Source organism: Zonotrichia albicollis, chromosome 5, assembly GCF_047830755.1.
Source record: "Zonotrichia albicollis isolate bZonAlb1 chromosome 5, bZonAlb1.hap1, whole genome shotgun sequence".
In the NCBI taxonomy this organism is placed as follows: Eukaryota; Metazoa; Chordata; class Aves; order Passeriformes; family Passerellidae; genus Zonotrichia; species Zonotrichia albicollis.
This window is the reverse complement of record NC_133823.1, coordinates 10,671,955-10,688,632: the sequence shown is the minus strand read 5'-3', so window position 1 is coordinate 10,688,632 and position 16,678 is coordinate 10,671,955. Positions and strand designations below refer to the sequence as shown.

Here is a 16,678-nt window from a genome sequence, read left to right as displayed (position 1 = left end):
GGGAATAATGGAAGAAATTGCTTGGTCAGCCACCTCCTCCCTCAGGCCCTCAGTGAAGGTCTTTCAGGAACAGGGTGTGCAGCACAGTGCATGCCCACTGAGTGTTTTGTGCGTGCTTGTATACCAACACAGACAGGAACAGAGACTCTTCAGGAGATCTGATCTGTTGGCTAATTTGCAAGGAGCTATAGAGCCATTTAAGCAAACACGGGGTTGCAGAAAAGCCTGCAGATAAAACTAGAACATGGGGAGTAGGTGTAGCCAGTATGTTAAGAACTGTCATAAAAGGCTGGGGTTATTGTGCTTAACACTCATTGCTCAGAAGGCCATTTTATCATCTCTTTACTCCCTACCAACATATGCAGTTTATTTGTTAGCCCGCTGACTTCTCTGTTAGGCAGTAACTTGAATAAAAAATTGCCTCAAGAAGATACAACGATGTGGAAGCTGGTATGAACTAAAAGCACCCAGGGATTGGCTTTCAGTCTCAAAAATTCTTCATTAATTTAGTTGCTTATTTTTTTGTAAAGTTTCTGATGGCTTATGGGGAGGAGACCGGCATGAGAATATGCATGTACCTGAAGTAAATATATGAGCATTGTTTGTACCTTTATGTGATGTTTTTGGTCTTTGATTTGTGAGAGGTTTTTTGCTTTGTTGAGTGTTTGTTGTTTTGTTTTTTTTTTTTTTTGGTAATGTTTCCTTCCTCTTTGTCTGATCCAACCTCCATCACAGGGTAATTCTTATGTTCCTCACTTAATTAAGGAAGCAACATTCAGAACACAAATCAAACTAGCTTTATTAGAAGTTGATGCTCAGAATGATAAAGATACTAAGATCAGTGACACAGAAATTAATTATTCAGGTCAAATTGGCTGCTCTCAATAACCAAAAATTTAAGGCACTGTAATTTAATTTGCTGACTTATGTTTAACCAAGTCTTCATGCCTTATCAGCACAAAACTGCCATTTAAATGATGCTTAAAACATTTGTGGAAACAACTTATGTATAACCTACAAAGAGAAATCCGTTATAGCACTGCTAAAGTGAAGGAATGAAGAAAACCAGTAACAATTTATATTAGATATTCTGTATAATAGAATTACTTGCATTTATATGAATTACATAATTGTAGAAGGAAATTCAAAATGAGTGAATGCACGTTACACACTGCACTTAGTGATGGGCAAGACTGCGACTCTAATTAACAGAGAAAGGCACAACTATATTGAAATGCTTGCAGAGAGGCCACTTCCAAGCACGTCTGCTCTTTTCAAGATTCATATTTTTCAAGCAAATGTGTGCATTTTATTAACAGCAAAACAGAGAAGAGTCAGCTAAGACACAATTAATATGGGCTTTAACAAAAGTCAGCCTTTTAAAGCCCATTATGGACAAAAATGAGAAAAAACACTCCCCCAGATCCCCTCTTAGAAGGAAACACTTCCCCAGTAAGTGCTTCCAGGCCATGTGTTGCCCATTACTAAATGTGTTCCACTGACCAGTAGTTTCAGGTCCCAAAGCCACAACACTCCACACAGTGAGAACAGTGGTAGCACAGCCCAACACAGCCTGTTAGTGTGCAGCAGAGAAGGGAAGGTCTACAGGAAGTTTTATTAGGTGAAAGTTGAGGACAGCACAGTAACATCTTCTAATGCAATTACTGAAAAAACCCTTAGGTCTGGAATTGTTTACTGAAAGAGCAAGTTGAAAGCCAAACGTAGAAGCCTTGTTAAGACTGCCTAACATGCAGAAGTTGTATTTATTTTACATTCTTTCAGTCAGTGTACTTGTTTCTTTACCTTTTGAGGAATGGTATCATCAGATGGCTCAGGAAGTCTGTTTGAGAAGTCAGACTGGAAACAGGGCATCAATTACATAAGCATCAATTACATCAGAGAAAGAACACTTTTGAGAAGAATGTATGATGGCATGTTCTCTACTTCATGTGAATTAGACTGTCACTACAGCTACTGTGTGTCAGACCACAAGCAGGCAAAAATATCTAATACTTTAAAATTGACGGACTTCAAAGTTTTCTCTGCTTTTTTAAAGTACTTCGACACTCAGACAATTTGAGGAGAAAAAAATCCTGCATGCATACACACATGCTTAAAAAGACATAATAAAGACTGCTTCCTTTCTTAGAAGCAGTGTTCCAAAATTAACAGGAACTAACTGCAAAGCTTTCAAAGGACACAAACTTTTCTGCTCCACAGCCCACCTTCATCTTCACGGACTGACGAAAGTACATTTCAGAAGTGCACCCAAACCAAGGCCTGTAGCCCTTTTTTCCTTTTTTTTTTTTTCCCAGATCACCTTTTCCACATTATCTAGATTAAGGACAAGAACCCAGACTGAACCTCACACAATAATGGAACTTTCAGTCTCTGGAGGCTTGTGAAGATGCCAGTGCTGTTTGTTGGCAGGATCACTCAGCACACCTCACATTATATTGCAATATATCCAAATTTGCTTGGTTTTGAGCCAAGTGACTCAGTCCCTTCCCTAAATATATCATGAGGAAGAACTGGACTTTACCAACCATTTAGGACAGACAGAAGACTATCAGGTCATACCAAAAGAGTAAAACATCTTAAGAAAAACTTATCAAGGGAAAAAAAAAAAAGGCAGCATTTTGCAACAGGGTGTAATCACCCATCCCAAGCTCCTGAATACTTACCAGCAAGTTTGTTTCCTGCTCAGCCTCGGGCATGTAGGGATACTGAGTATAAAACATGTCATTGCGCACCATCTTCTTCCTCATTCTGCAGGGCCCCTCAGTCATCTCCAGCATCCACTTGTCCAGGTGGGAGCCGATGGGGGGCCCCCAGAGCCCTCGCTCTCGCAGCAACTCGTACTCGATCTGAGACCACTCCTCGGTCACGTACTTCAGGGCGTTCTGCTGACGCTGAGCACAAGCACAGAAATGCATGCAATTTGAAAAATGGTTTCAAGAATGAAACCAGATAGGAGACTTCCTGTCCTTATTTGCACAGGAGAGAGAAGTTCAGTGAAACAAAGTTTGGTGGTCAGGTTTTTTTAAAAAAATTGCTTTGAATTACCTGTTTCTCTCAGAAGTTATTTTTTAAGATTTATAGCACATAGCTCAGCAACCAGTGTTGAATGAAATGCCTTTGGGAACAATTGGCAGACACCACAGGGTGGAACAATTTCATTCTGGAAGGCACAGACCAACCACTTTCTATGGATGATACCACAAAATTTTCTTTGTGTTACTATGAAAATAGCATTTAGACACAATGCTTTTCCACATTTCCTCTTAGTTTTTCTACAATGCTTTAGAAACACAGTGTATTTCCAATCACTCTCATTTTGTTCCCTGCTTTGGTTTTTTTTATACTTGTAAGGAATTTAAGCTTCTTAAAAAAAAAAATTCACACTTAACATGTGATATTGCTACAAGAATTTTCATCTACAACCAGATCAAAATGAGTTTTGCCATTTGTTTATTTGATTGTACCTAAAAACCCCATAAAAATAACAATTGTTTGGAAACATCCATGCATTTCACCTATGAGAGCCCAATATTGACCAAGTCTCATATTGAGAAATGGCTTTGGTATAACTTAACAGGCCAAAGTATCAATGTCAGGTAATTAGCATGGCAAGCCATCCATACCTCCTGGTATTCTTTATACTGCATATCAACCAGGTCCCGAACCACTGCAATGTGAGTAAACATCCACTGGGAAATTTCCTAAGACAATAACAAGGTGACAAACAGAATAAACAAGAGTTTGTTATGTAAAAACAAGAGTCTGTTCTTATAAACAAGAGTTTGTTTGAATGAAAAGCCTAGGAATACACCACATTGCTAAACTTGCTCACAAAGAATTGTTCCTTAAAATAAACATTCAGATCATTCCCAAACAGATTGGCACTGAGAAAGAGTACTCTTCCCTTCCTCCTTTCAAGTAATATTTTGTGGATGGCGCCTAGTTTGCTGGAAATCCTCAAGGCACCCACCCCTCCTCACTTTGTCCCATGATATCTCTGTTTTCATTTATTGCTTCCTCTTCTGATACAACCAGGAACAATTCCTGTCAGCTCCGTTTGTTAAATTCTTCCCTTTCCCCTTCATTATATACCTGCTCACCAGCAAAAGGACTGAGAGCACTGAGAATTCATTCATTTCTCAATTCCACTGACTAATTTTCAGCTCAGAAAGAGAACTAGCAACATATTTTTCCACAAAATTTTTAAGCCCCTCTTTCCAAATTGAGGGCAGAATGGGGAAAAAACCCAACAGCTGTATCACAGCTTCCATTTCAGTGCAGCATTGCAAACCGAACTTTAGACCCAGACAACCACAGTCATGAACCAGGAGCAGCTGAGCAGTCTCACCAACAATGAAGGGTTGACTCTCACCTTAAGGTTACAGATATGCAGATGGACCTACTAAATTAGACACACCAGAAGCAAGATGCCCAGTCTTGAGTCAAAAAGGGGAAAGAAAACCAAGCATAAGATAATGCTTCACACGTGCAAGACACCCCCACCTTGGGATATTTACACAAATCCTGCACATACATTGCTGGATTTAGACCGCATGTTATTTCTTGACAGAAAATACCTGTGTGGAGAGGTTGTGTTTACTCAGCCCACTCTCCTTGCGGTTTCTCCTGGAACCAGTCAGTTTAGAGAGGCCAAATCCACTGCTGACTCTTGAAAGTTTGGACTGTGTAGTTGGAACCAAAGCCTCTCCTCTACTGATGCATTTTTTCTCATGAGCTGAAAAACAAAGTGTTGGGAGCACTTTTTAGAAGGTTTTTTTTTCCCCTCCCCCATTATACTTGTTTTTTTTAGATAGAATGACCTTTTCTGTTGCTTCAGAAAAGGTGTAGCTGTACTCAAATGCTTTCTGCAAATATACTGGCCATGAGGGAGATACTGGAAACTTTAACAAACATCAGCCAGGAACACATAGAAAAACAGATACTGCAAAAACAAGTATTCCAGGTTTCCAAATATGTTTTCTGTACATCCAGGTTAACCTCAATTACTTCAGAACTGTGAAATCATCAAATGAGTCACATCTATGGAATTGTAATTTCTGCTGTCTAAACTCTTGCTAATTCAGTCAAGCACCAATTGATCTTTATTACATGGATGCAGAGCTAATTTGCCTGTAACTTGTCCACCAGGATTCCTGGGTCCTTTTTCTCCAGAACTGCTTCATATGCTGAACATATTTCCTAGCCAAGAATTAGTCACAGCATCACTGCTGCTACAGAAGGACTGCTCAGCCACCAATTTCCCATCTCATCACCAGACCAAGAGTTTCCAGGCTGCACCCACACATGCTCAAGAGGATGCCCCTCCCTGCCTGGCACATCTAATCCTGGGAATGGTAATACAGGTCACCACAATCCAAGGGTTCATGGGGAGGAGCTCAATGCTTCTACCACTGTAATCCACAATAAGCTATTTGCTGACTCAGAAAGGGCCCTGTGCACTGGAGTGTAAGAATATCCTGTTTATGGTCCAGTTTCTGAAGGATTCTGTGTTACACAGTGCCAGTTTATAGAGTATTTACAGCTACAAAAAAGTTGAGCCTATATTAAAACATCCAGTTAATACAGTTTATGCTGAGAAAATCCACCCTTCAGGACAGACAAATCCTCAGTCAGGACTTACCCAAATGGTTTTGCCAACACTTTAAACTCGCTTCCTCAATGAAAGGTCTGGCAACAGTTATATCCACTTGGCCACGATCATTGACAGGTAGTGTCACTTTGAAAACTTCTTCCAAGACCTGTTTCTTACTGTGGATCAGCTCTGTCCACACTCTGTTTATGGCTTTTAAAAGCAGCTGGCGACCTGCATAAGTACAAGATCACAAACAGCAAGCTCTCTACAGTGCTCATAGCATTGACATTTTTACAGTAAGGAAATTAATAATTTCTGTGATTACACTGTAGTTTCTCCCCCCCTTGCATGACGTGTGAAATGCCTTTGGCCAGAGTGCCTGTTTTTGCCATTATGTATGCTATCAGAAAGTCCAACAATTAATTTTGTTTTTTCTCTGTGAATTTGAAACACTGGCTCTGATTAGTTGTGACTCATCTCCCACACCCATCTATTAACAAAATTAGACTGAAAAAACCTTATAGGAGTCTGTGTCTATAAATATATATATAATTCTTATACAATTCTATACATACATTATGCTTCATCATTTTTACATGTAACATGTGCCTAAGTACCTGCGTCAATATTAAATACACACATTTAAGAATCACTGAATACTTTCTTCCATAGCATGTTCATAAATTTCCTTGGAGTGAAAGATTGTAAGCATACCACAAAACAGTAACTGTATAGTTTATACCATATATTTCTTTTCTTAAAATGAGCTACTTCTATTGCATTTAAAACAGTGCACATAAAACTGTCTTTCTAATTCTGGAGAATGTCCAGAAAACAATGAAGAGCTCTTACTATTTTAACAAAACATTAATTTATCCTCAATGTGTCTATCTTGGTACTTCCAAGAGTCTTTTCATCTATTTTTAATGTAATTTTATACACACACAGCCCCAGTTACTCCAGAGAGTCACTGGGTAACACACACATACCACAACTCCCTGCCCTGGGTCACTGGGATAAAAGATTAGTGATGACAATACAAAACTGGCATTATGAGACATCTGTGGCTTTGTCATTGTTAGATTACCTTCACTGACATCTTGACTGTAGACTCCATCTGGTTCTATATCAGAGGGGATCATAATGTGCCAAGTTGTCATCCTGGCTTCTGCTTCCAATCCAAACCCATCAACATTGCTACAAACACACAATGGATTAACAATCATCAGAATAAAAAGACACAAAAACACAAGCCAAGATAAAGCATTTGATTTTGTATCAGATTCACAAAGATTAATACACACTACTACAGCAAAGCATCTTCACTTCTGTCCATTTGAGTTCTGACAATTGTGGTCACAAGCTGAACTGAAGGTTTATGAAGAGATGATGTGCCACAGATATTGGTGTCACTAGCAGAAGATGGTGATATTTGAAGAAACACAAAACAGAGGAGGTCAGAAATGGAGAACACTGGGGTTTGATGACTGTTACTAATTATCCTTGGATGAAACACAAGTTGTGGCTCTTCTTGGAAAGAACAAATGAAAATGCCAGGCTGGCATTTGCAGCAATGCAGGAAAGGAGGTGTCTACAGCATTTGTCATGGACACCTGATTTAATGCATGACTGGCCTTACTCAATGCTATACAGAACAAATACCAAGATATTGAACTGGTATGAAATGATTCAACAGACAGTAAATCCAGTGACAGGACTCTCTGACTATTAATTACCTAGCACCAGTGCTTCCTTCTATCTTTAAAACATTTCAATTTATAAAAGGTCAACAACGAAATAGCTGGATAAACACATTTGTCAGTATTTAAAATACCTCTACAAAATGTTCTCTATTTCCAGGAGCTTCAAACCTAGTTTTATCTCAAAATGAATTTCTTAAGATTGCTTGCAACTCACTGGCTGGAAAATTATAAAAATTTGCTAACTTAATTGCAAGGTGAGTAAAAAAGGGTCATTTTAGTACTTCCCTGCCCTGGCTGTGGAATGCACTTCTGCCTGACATATTTACCTTCCCACATGAAGATTAATCAAGCAGTGAGCTAGGCAGCTGATGAATTCCTGATCATGATTTCCAGGTCCCAAAATTAAGTTCCTGTTTACAGTAAGGACCCTTAGGGAATCAAGGAGAGCCACTTGCTGAGGAACAGTTTTGTGTGCTCTTGAGAACTGATACAGGATGGTTCTGTTCAGGCAGTGATAAATGGCATCCAGCGAGAGTCCCTGAGATCTTCTTTTTGACTAATGGGAGTAAAAAAAACATGATCAGAAGTAGCAGCAACTCATTTTACTGGCACACAACTTCCCTTGAACTGACCCAAGCTCGTTTTCCAGAATTAGCATTTTACTGTAAGTGTCAATTCCATTAATTTCAAGGACTAAAATGACATTAATGATTAAACACTTAGAATTTTAACATCTATAAGATGCTGCTGATTTCTAACAGTAAGTCTTCTAAAAATTTCCAATAAAAGTGTGTGAGGAAGGTCCCCAAAAATGTCAAGGTAAATTTAGGGAGCTTCTCAAAATTCATGTGAGGCATATTTCATTGTTTATTTTGGGGAGATTTCTAAAAAATAATGTGATCTGAGAGCAGTTCTTACTCAATTGCTCTTCACAGAAAGATGTGCTAAGAAAGCTCTGTAAAGAGAGGGTGAGCCTAAGAAAGAAAAGCATATTTTGTGCTCTTCCCAAACATGTATCACTCTCAAATTGTTTAGTGGCATCACTCCATGCATTTCCACATAATCTGCAAATATGGTTTTTCAGGCAGGGTAATACAACAAACAGCCCTGTTACCTGTGCAATGAGCTGGATTATGAAGTCCACAAGAAGCTTGGATTCTTTGTTGAACATGCCCTGCCAAAGCTTATCTACCACACGCTGTGTAAAATAAAACACATTGTTCACCAGCACTTGGTAGCTTCCTCCACTCGTTATAGGCAGAGATGCATCTTCACCTGGGTAATAAAAAATCCCAAAGTTTTCCACATTTATCAAATAACTCCATCTGTATAAATACATTCACATTAGTTTATGCTTTCTGGACTTCCATAAAAGAGAAAGAGATTCAATGAAAGCTAAAACCTCATGGCTTCCCTACAATAGGAACTTTCCCTTTGATGTAAGCAACTGCAGCTCTGAACTTTTATTTTATCTTTTTAAAAATCATTCTGGAGTTTTAAAACATGATTCTGGATTTGTTTTATTAATGCACTGCACCCACAGGGAGACTGTGGGTCTTATTATCAAATTAAATTCATTAAATTACTGCTGTGGGCAGTAATTTAATGTAAGGTGAGCCTTACAAGGAAGTCTGAACAGAAATGCATACAGTTCCTTATGACACCTGGGATGGAGGCAGAGCAGCCCAAGAGCTCCTGGGAAGTCCAGCAAGTCACCATGAAATGTGACTGGACTCCTTAAGCCATGTAGTTGTTGTGAATAACTTATTTTACAGCTTTGGCACAATCAAGGTAGGGAGGGAACATGCAAGCACATCAACACCATTTACACATTAAAGGAAATGAAAGGGCAGGGGAAAAAAATTAAGATGATCAAGTTGCAACAAAACAGACCACCAAAAAAGAAAAAGGTCACAGAATCAAAACCTGGTGTCCTGATCAAGAGATTGACTATTAAACTTTGCTATGTTACCCAATAAGACATCAGCTGCAAGTAAGTGGTCCATCACTCCATCCAAAACATATGTCTGAAACTCCTTCTGCTGGGTTCGTGTTGATCTTTCAGGAGAAGCCTAAAAAATGATATTAAAATAATATTAAGATAATTAATATCTCTGAACAAAAAAGAGGGAGAGGGATGGTGTTCTGTATTATTTCCTTTTCCCTCAGCTCCCATGAACTACATTTTTTTTTCTCTTAACATTCTGTCTCAAGTAAAAAGTTTTGGCTTTATCAAAAATCTAAGCATGCACATCGAGTATACACTGGCTGCATGCAGACTTGCAAAGCAGGCATTATTCCTTTTTAAATCCAGGAAATTTATCTTCTGCCATAACAGGTACTGGAAAAGAACACATACTGAAAAGGTACATGAAACTCTCCACTATAAACATATGTTCAACCTGTGATTTTCTCAGTCGACACAAGTCACCTCCTTCAGTAAACAATGAGCAAATGATCAAACGATAAAGTTGCAGAAAGAGAAATAACAGTAAGTCTGGCAGCGTGTACCTACCTAATCCTATTTATGCTAATGGGCAAGTAACACTGACAAGCGATAACAAGTTAAAAGAGCTGTGAAGAACTGCAGCCACTTGAACATGATCTCAAATATGTGCCCGGGTTTGTGCATAACTGACATCTTCTGACATTTAATTTGTTTTTGCTTTGTGACAGCAAAGAGGTGCCCAACTGCCCCAGGAAACTTGTTAGGAAATATACAAGCATGCAAGTATGGCCCAAAATTCCTGCAGCTTTCAAAAAACTTCAGGGAGACTCAGCAACACATAAGGTGAGGTAACTAAGAGGTAGATCAACATGAATGAGAAGTGATGTGAACATTTCAAAATGTACTGTCTGAAGGTGTAGGCAGTTAAACAGTAACTGAACTCCTCACCTCATTAGCAGGACAATGCTTTCTTCAAGAGTCATGAACTTCAGAAGTTGATTTACAGCAAGACAGCACAGTTATTTTGTGAGGTTTTATAGTATATGATCCCATATGTCTTTTTATCTAACTGATACTATCTATGGCACAATTTCTTTTTATCTAATACAAACAGAATGGAAACCCTAATTTCTGCAGAGGTTTTAAATTTTCAACAAAGTCAATAGAGATGTCATGGTTGGAAAGGTGCTTAACCACTGAATCATACTCCACAAAATAAAACTTGAAGAAAGCTTCTTATGCTGGTTTTCCAAGCCAAATAAAGAAAGGTGAACAAGCTACTCTTTATGAAACATTAGTGTTTCTTTTTTTTTCCACTCTTACTTCATGACAATCCTTCTAAATCTCAGGTCATCACTAGCCTAACTTTTTAAGGTAATAGAAGAAAAAAAATTTTAGGAAAATAAAGTGTCACAACTAAGCTCAAATAACAAAACCAAACTAAAACACAAACCACAAAGAAATTGTACCTCTAGCAGAAGGTCTACCAGTGGAGTCTGTTTGCTGGCTGGAGTGAGACATAGGTTATCAATGATCATCACACGCATGAAGTCAAACACAAACTTCTTGGCAGGGTGGTTGGTCAGGTAGGTCTTGGTGCCCACATTGCAGTATTCTGATTGGCTCCTGTTCATGCCAGAATCAGCTGCAAAGACTTTAAACTCTTCAGCTGGGGACCCAACTTCGTCATCGAGATCAGTGACCTGTAAAAACCAGCATGTTAAAATTGCAGAGATCAGCTAATTAATGGCAGTTTTTTCACTTCTCTATTCTTTGCTTGTCTTTCTAAAGGTATTTCACTGCACATTTTGCTTCTTAAGAAGCCTTTTTAGAAAATTATGATGTTCAGAATCAGTTCTCCAATATGGAAACATCCAGTTTTGGATTCTCAAGGCAAATGATGATCTGGAATGTGTTACATTTCATGCTCCCTGACCAACAGAATTGGATGAATTCTAGATACTTGGCAAAAAATAAATGTTCTCATTGGAAAAAAAAAAAAAAGAAGAAAAATAAAAGTTTTGAAAAAATTATTAACTAAAGTCGTTAAAATAAAATCAAGACAGAAGCCAACTAAAAAAGGCCATCAAGCTTACATAACATAAAATAAAAAAGGAACTGAGCCTTTTTTTTTCTTTTAATACAATACCTTCATCAGAGTGCAGTTATGGGTAAGCCGGTTTCCCAAAAATCTCTAAAAGAAGAAGAAAAAAAAAAGGGTCTCCACAGCTTTCCCATTTCTGATGAACAGAAACCTTGAAAGGCTAGCTCTTAAAGAGGACTGTAACAAAAGCACAAACAGTAATGAAAGCTGTCAAATCCAGAAGACTGACTCTTTCTATGCAACTCCCTTCCACAAATGAAAGAGGAGACAATACGATTTCCCTCAACAGGCTTCTTGCATCGCCAGCTTACATGTCAAGTAATCAAATGTTTTGAACATTTGGTCTGCTTTAACAGGAGAGTGTTTTCAACAAATTAAGAGAAGCCCAAATACGTATTCCTTCTATTTTTAAGAGCAATCTCAGAAAAGCTGACAGACCTTTAAAAAAGTTAAGAATCTTCTCTCAAGGCTGAATTTAAATTATAATGTTTTGTTGCAGAAATCTGGCTGTGATTCAGCTATTTCACCAGGCACTGATGAGGGCTACACATTTAGGCAAACAGAAACACAGCAGGAGTAAATCTATTTGGAATGAAGAGCACCCTCAAACATCAAAGAGCTCAAGTTGCCAGGCAGCTACACAGAAATTCAAGGGATCTAGTAGTTAAAGCCTGCTTAGAGACACAAGGCTCCTCTAAAAACTCTGTACAGGTAAATGCCAAATCAGCATTACCAGTTTTTAAATGGAACTTTTTTTGAGAGAGAGCAAGTTCCTAGTATGTACTTGAAATGCAAGTTTAACAAAAAAGCAAAAAAGCCCATGTCTTTATGAGAGACTCACCAGCAGGCACTGTTAAAAATTGGTCTCCCACTTTTATTGACAACAAAATAATAGCACACCACAAGTTATTACTTCCTGAAGTTTTTTTATCATACTCTCCATAGTTCTAGCATTTGGCAACTGCTAGACTAATTATCCTTCCATGTTCTTAATAAAATTACTTTTAGATGCTGGCTAACAATATCTGGTTTTTCCTTCACATTCATATTCTAGAAATAGTATCATTTCAAATGACACTAGGCTCAAAGAAAACTTCAGCCAGCAATGCAAACAAAGTTGAATTCACACCCTCTCTTGGCTTGAGCTCAGTAGTTTCAGGAAATACAAGAACACTGCTTTGTGGTTAAGCCACAAACCCAGAAATAGAAATGGGAAATGTGAGGAAAAAGAGGTTTTAGGTTTCATCACATCCTCCAGAGCAGAGGGGTGACAGTCTCTTTTGCTTGTGTAAATTTGAGCTAGCATTTTTCATAAGATTGAAAATAATGTCCTCTAGGAAACAGGCAAACTGTTTATTGCTCCTAAAATGCTGCTTCTGATGTTCCTGCATAACAACTGCCCTGCAGTTTAACACACTCTTCTGTCAGATCCACAACCCAAGTACAAAAGATCCAGCCCAGCCCTGATGATGACCTCTTGTGCAAGTGAATAGAGCTTTATCTTGGTACGACTGGTAATTGACAAATCCTCAAAAGCAACACTCATGTGAAAAATAAAAAAGGCAAGCAGCTGGATTTCCTACCATCTCCGAGTATGGTCGGATGTTGAAAGGAAACACTGTTGCTGCCAGCGCACACAGGAACTCCGGACTCATCCACAGGGAAATGAGGTCAGGTACATTGTGATACAGATACCGAAAGAACTGCATCAGGGTGACTGGATACTCCCGAAGCCAAGAGCCTTCTTCCTCTGACTGCCAGGGCTGGGTTGGGAAACAAACACCAGATTAGCACAGACTGCAGCACTTGAATACTCGCTCCAGAAAGGAAGAGCACGCGTTCAAGCACTTCTCAAACAAGAGACCAACAGCATTTTACAGCACATCATTGACCATAAGCTAAAACGTGTGCCCTGTCATGTAATGACTCAGAAATATTGGCAAACATGACCAGACTGAAGCCAACCCCAAATGTGATGGCACAGTTGAACATGCCTGGTGTCAGCACACAAGACACAGCACATGTCTCTGAGCATGTCTGAAGTGTATCCAAACAGGTGAGAACCAAACACAATGATTGGTCACCAGCAGAGAGACAGAACATGTGACAACAGGAATGGGTTCTGCAGCAGGTACACTTGTCCGGAAGATGCTTCTGGACATGTTACCTTGGGAGAAACATGCAAGCAATAGAGCATATCACATACACATGATGATCCAACAGGTGACAATCAAACAGGTACTGCTTTTCAAGCACTGCAGGAGGCAATTCTCAGCAGATAACACATTCTAGCTTCAAGGAAATACATAATTTTCCCACTGAGAAACCAACTTTCCCTACTCTTGACATTAGATTCAAAGATGAGAGGATGACACATTTCTCTGGCACTAAATTAATCTCTTCTGACATGGGGCTATTCATAGTCAGGGACTTCTCTGCATGGGGAACGTTCATGAACGAAATCTGCAACTCACAAAGCTCTGAGCAGATGGGATACAGAGTCTCAAACATTCTCCCATGATGTTAATTGGGAAAGAAAGGGAATAATCTCTGACAAGGACATTGTATTCTTCTGCTTTCTTGTTCCATTTTAACTGCAGCTAAACAGAAAGCTCAGCCTTTTTGTGGAAAAACAGTGATAATTTTGTGGCCACTAATATTTCTACAGATACAGGGAAAAAAAGTAACATAGAAAAACTCAAGAAAATTACACTTTCCACCCAAGTATTACAAGACTAACTCACAGGCAATTTTGCCATGATACTAACAAAACCCTGACCTTTCTAATTTGGCTTTTAACCAGGTGGAAAACTTGAACAACACAGTATACTGAAATACAAGCACAATTTCCAATGCTTACAGAATTCAGCATGCTCCTCAGCATTCCCAGTAACAAGAAGGCAGCTTCTGTGCAAACACTGTGTATTGAGGAGGTAACAGTGCCACAGGAGGCAGGAACTCCAAATATGAATGTCCAAATGGAGTCTAAATCAAACTGCAAGAGGTGAAGCAGAAGACATGAAATGATCCTTTTCTCCTGGACAATTGTATACTGCTTTTCATTACAGATACAATATACTCATTTTGCAGTAGATAAAAAATCAGTTTACATCCTCCAAACGTTATCGCCAAATGTAATATGAAGGTCACATGTTACTGAAGAAAATTTCTTTTAACCATGAGCTAATGAAACTGCAACTCTCATCTTCTCACTTTTTCTCACTTCTCATAAAGTATGCATATGTTTTCAAACAAAAGAATTGTCAGCACACGTGCCACACAATCAACTTAGTTGACCAACATGCAAAACCCACACGGTATTCCATAGAAAAAAAATGAACAACAAAAACAAATCAAGTTGTATTTTCCAGCAAGTCTAAATAATTAAATCAATTAAAAATAAAAAGGAACCAAGAGTCCACCTCTAGCATTAAGAGTGCTACTAAGTAGCTGAATTTAGTTTCAGTTTAACAGTGTCATACTTCAATGCTGTAGGCAGAGGAGTGAGTTTCATGTCTCTACCTCATGATAGCAGAGTGCTGAATGTGCGCCAAGTATTCCTCTTGAGAAAGAAGGCAGGCACCTTCTGGTTTGAAGTTTTACTTTTCAGTTCGCACTGATAATGATGTCAGCACTGCATCCATTCTAAATAGGCACCCTGTCTATCTAGAATGGAGTGTGTGGCTTTTCTTCGTAAAGCACTACCCTGGGGTTTCCTAGGACTGTTGTAGGTCATATAGTATCTATTCACTTACTTCAAAAAAGCCCAAAATAACCTGTTCAGAATAAGAACAACCAACATTTTTCAGCAACAACTGAGTTGTCTCCCTACAAAACCACACAGACTTTCTGAAATAAAAGCAACCTTGTTTTGCTTGTAACCTGTGAACTCTCTTTAAGACAGCAACTGCCCACTTCTTAAACAAAAAAACCCAAAAAACCCACCTCACAACCAAAGCTAGTAAGTAAAAGGTTATATTCCCTTCAGTGCCCACAGCATGCCAGCTTGAACTAAGGATCTACTTCTCGTTTGACCCCAAAATGGACCACAGTGATGGCTAAGCCATAGAAGGCTGGCTTCTACATACTCCCAACCCAAAGGGCTTAGCACTAAACACCACATCATGACTGTGAGTCAGCTGCAGAGAAGGAAAGGGCCTGGTTAATTCATTATTTTCTTTCACGACAGACAGAATTGCATTCACATCTTACTGGATAATCCCTACCTTGGCACCCTGATTACACTGGCTGCTGATGACAGGCGCACTGACCTGCAGGTTTTCAGGCAGCTCAGTGACTGGCTGCTGCAGGAAAAGGGCCATGAGGAGGAAATAGAGCGCAGGCACGTTGGTGTGCTTTGGGAGAAGGGACTGCAGGACGGGGAAGCCTGGGAAGTGACAAGCATCCCGGTTAATCTCCCGCACTGTCGATCTGCCACCAGCACTCCGGCCAACATTGAACCCTGGGGGAGAAAACAAGGCACAAAGGCAGCAACGTTAAGGGGGAACTACCTGTGAGGACCCTTCTTGTCCACCTGGTGAGATTAAAAGGGAACCTCCTCAGAAATCAATGCTGTACAGAACAAACATGCACAGACAGACTATCACACATGACACCATTCTGCTTCTGATGTCTCATTTTTTTTAAACAATTAAAAAATAAAGGAAATTACTGCTTTCCAGTACCACATAGATGACTGTTCCATACAGACTGCTTACACAACATCCATTTTCTGGCTGTGACCATAACGTCTGACTTTTAAAACACCAAGGTTTCTGAAAATAGGTATTTTGCTGGCTGAGAGCGAAATATCACCTTAATCTCTGTTACAGATTTATATAATGAAGCAGCAACCCATGGTCCATTTAAGTCAACGGGCAGCTAATTTGTGTCCAGAGAAGTCTCACAGACATTTTGTTTCAGATATTTTGTTAATGAGTAATCAGCTGGTAGTAAGCCTTAAACAGCCTTATTTTATTTAAGTGCTGCCAGAATCACTTTTTGTGACCATGTTTCTACCTATGTATTTCAACTTCCTACTTAAAGGAAAAAAAAATACACTGGGTGGCAAAAGCACTTATTTTCAAGCAAGGAAAGAAGCAGGAAGACAGGTCAGTCTCCACATCAGCACTATGAGACATTGGTCTGACACTGCCAGTGGTCAGGTGGTTTTTCTGAGGCTCAAATACAGATACACTTTCCACCAGAAACTGACTTTTTAAACAGAAAACCTCTATCAGGAATCAAATTAATGAAATCTGTGCTACACAGCTGCAGAAATTCCATCAATAACCTTCAACAAAATTCAT

The 16,678-nt window shown here is 39.1% G+C and overlaps 1 protein-coding gene across 10 annotated transcripts in view; it reads right to left on the bottom strand.

Moving 5' to 3' along the window:
* Positions 1-16,678, bottom strand: part of WDFY3 (WD repeat and FYVE domain containing 3) — a 156,734-nt gene that overhangs the window by 24,742 nt on the left and 115,314 nt on the right. For 6 of the 10 annotated variants that reach the window (XM_074540765.1, XM_074540764.1, XM_074540763.1 and 3 more), the window contains 14 exons: positions 15,596-15,831; positions 14,230-14,364; positions 12,953-13,132; positions 11,415-11,459; positions 10,735-10,968; positions 9,290-9,389; positions 8,432-8,592; positions 7,644-7,873; positions 6,702-6,811; positions 5,663-5,845; positions 4,599-4,756; positions 3,645-3,722; positions 2,685-2,912; positions 1,804-1,857 (listed from right to left, as the gene is read on the bottom strand). In XM_074540765.1, coding sequence (XP_074396866.1) covers positions 1,804-1,857; positions 2,685-2,912; positions 3,645-3,722; positions 4,599-4,756; positions 5,663-5,845; positions 6,702-6,811; positions 7,644-7,873; positions 8,432-8,592; positions 9,290-9,389; positions 10,735-10,968; positions 11,415-11,459; positions 12,953-13,132; positions 14,230-14,364; positions 15,596-15,831 — 2,132 coding nt within the window. The remainder of the gene's footprint in view (positions 1-1,803; positions 1,858-2,684; positions 2,913-3,644; positions 3,723-4,598; positions 4,757-5,662; positions 5,846-6,701; positions 6,812-7,643; positions 7,874-8,431; positions 8,593-9,289; positions 9,390-10,734; positions 10,969-11,414; positions 11,460-12,952; positions 13,133-14,229; positions 14,365-15,595; positions 15,832-16,678) is intronic. The other 4 variants (XM_014265834.3, XM_014265835.3, XM_014265833.3 and 1 more) reach the window with 4 other exon arrangements.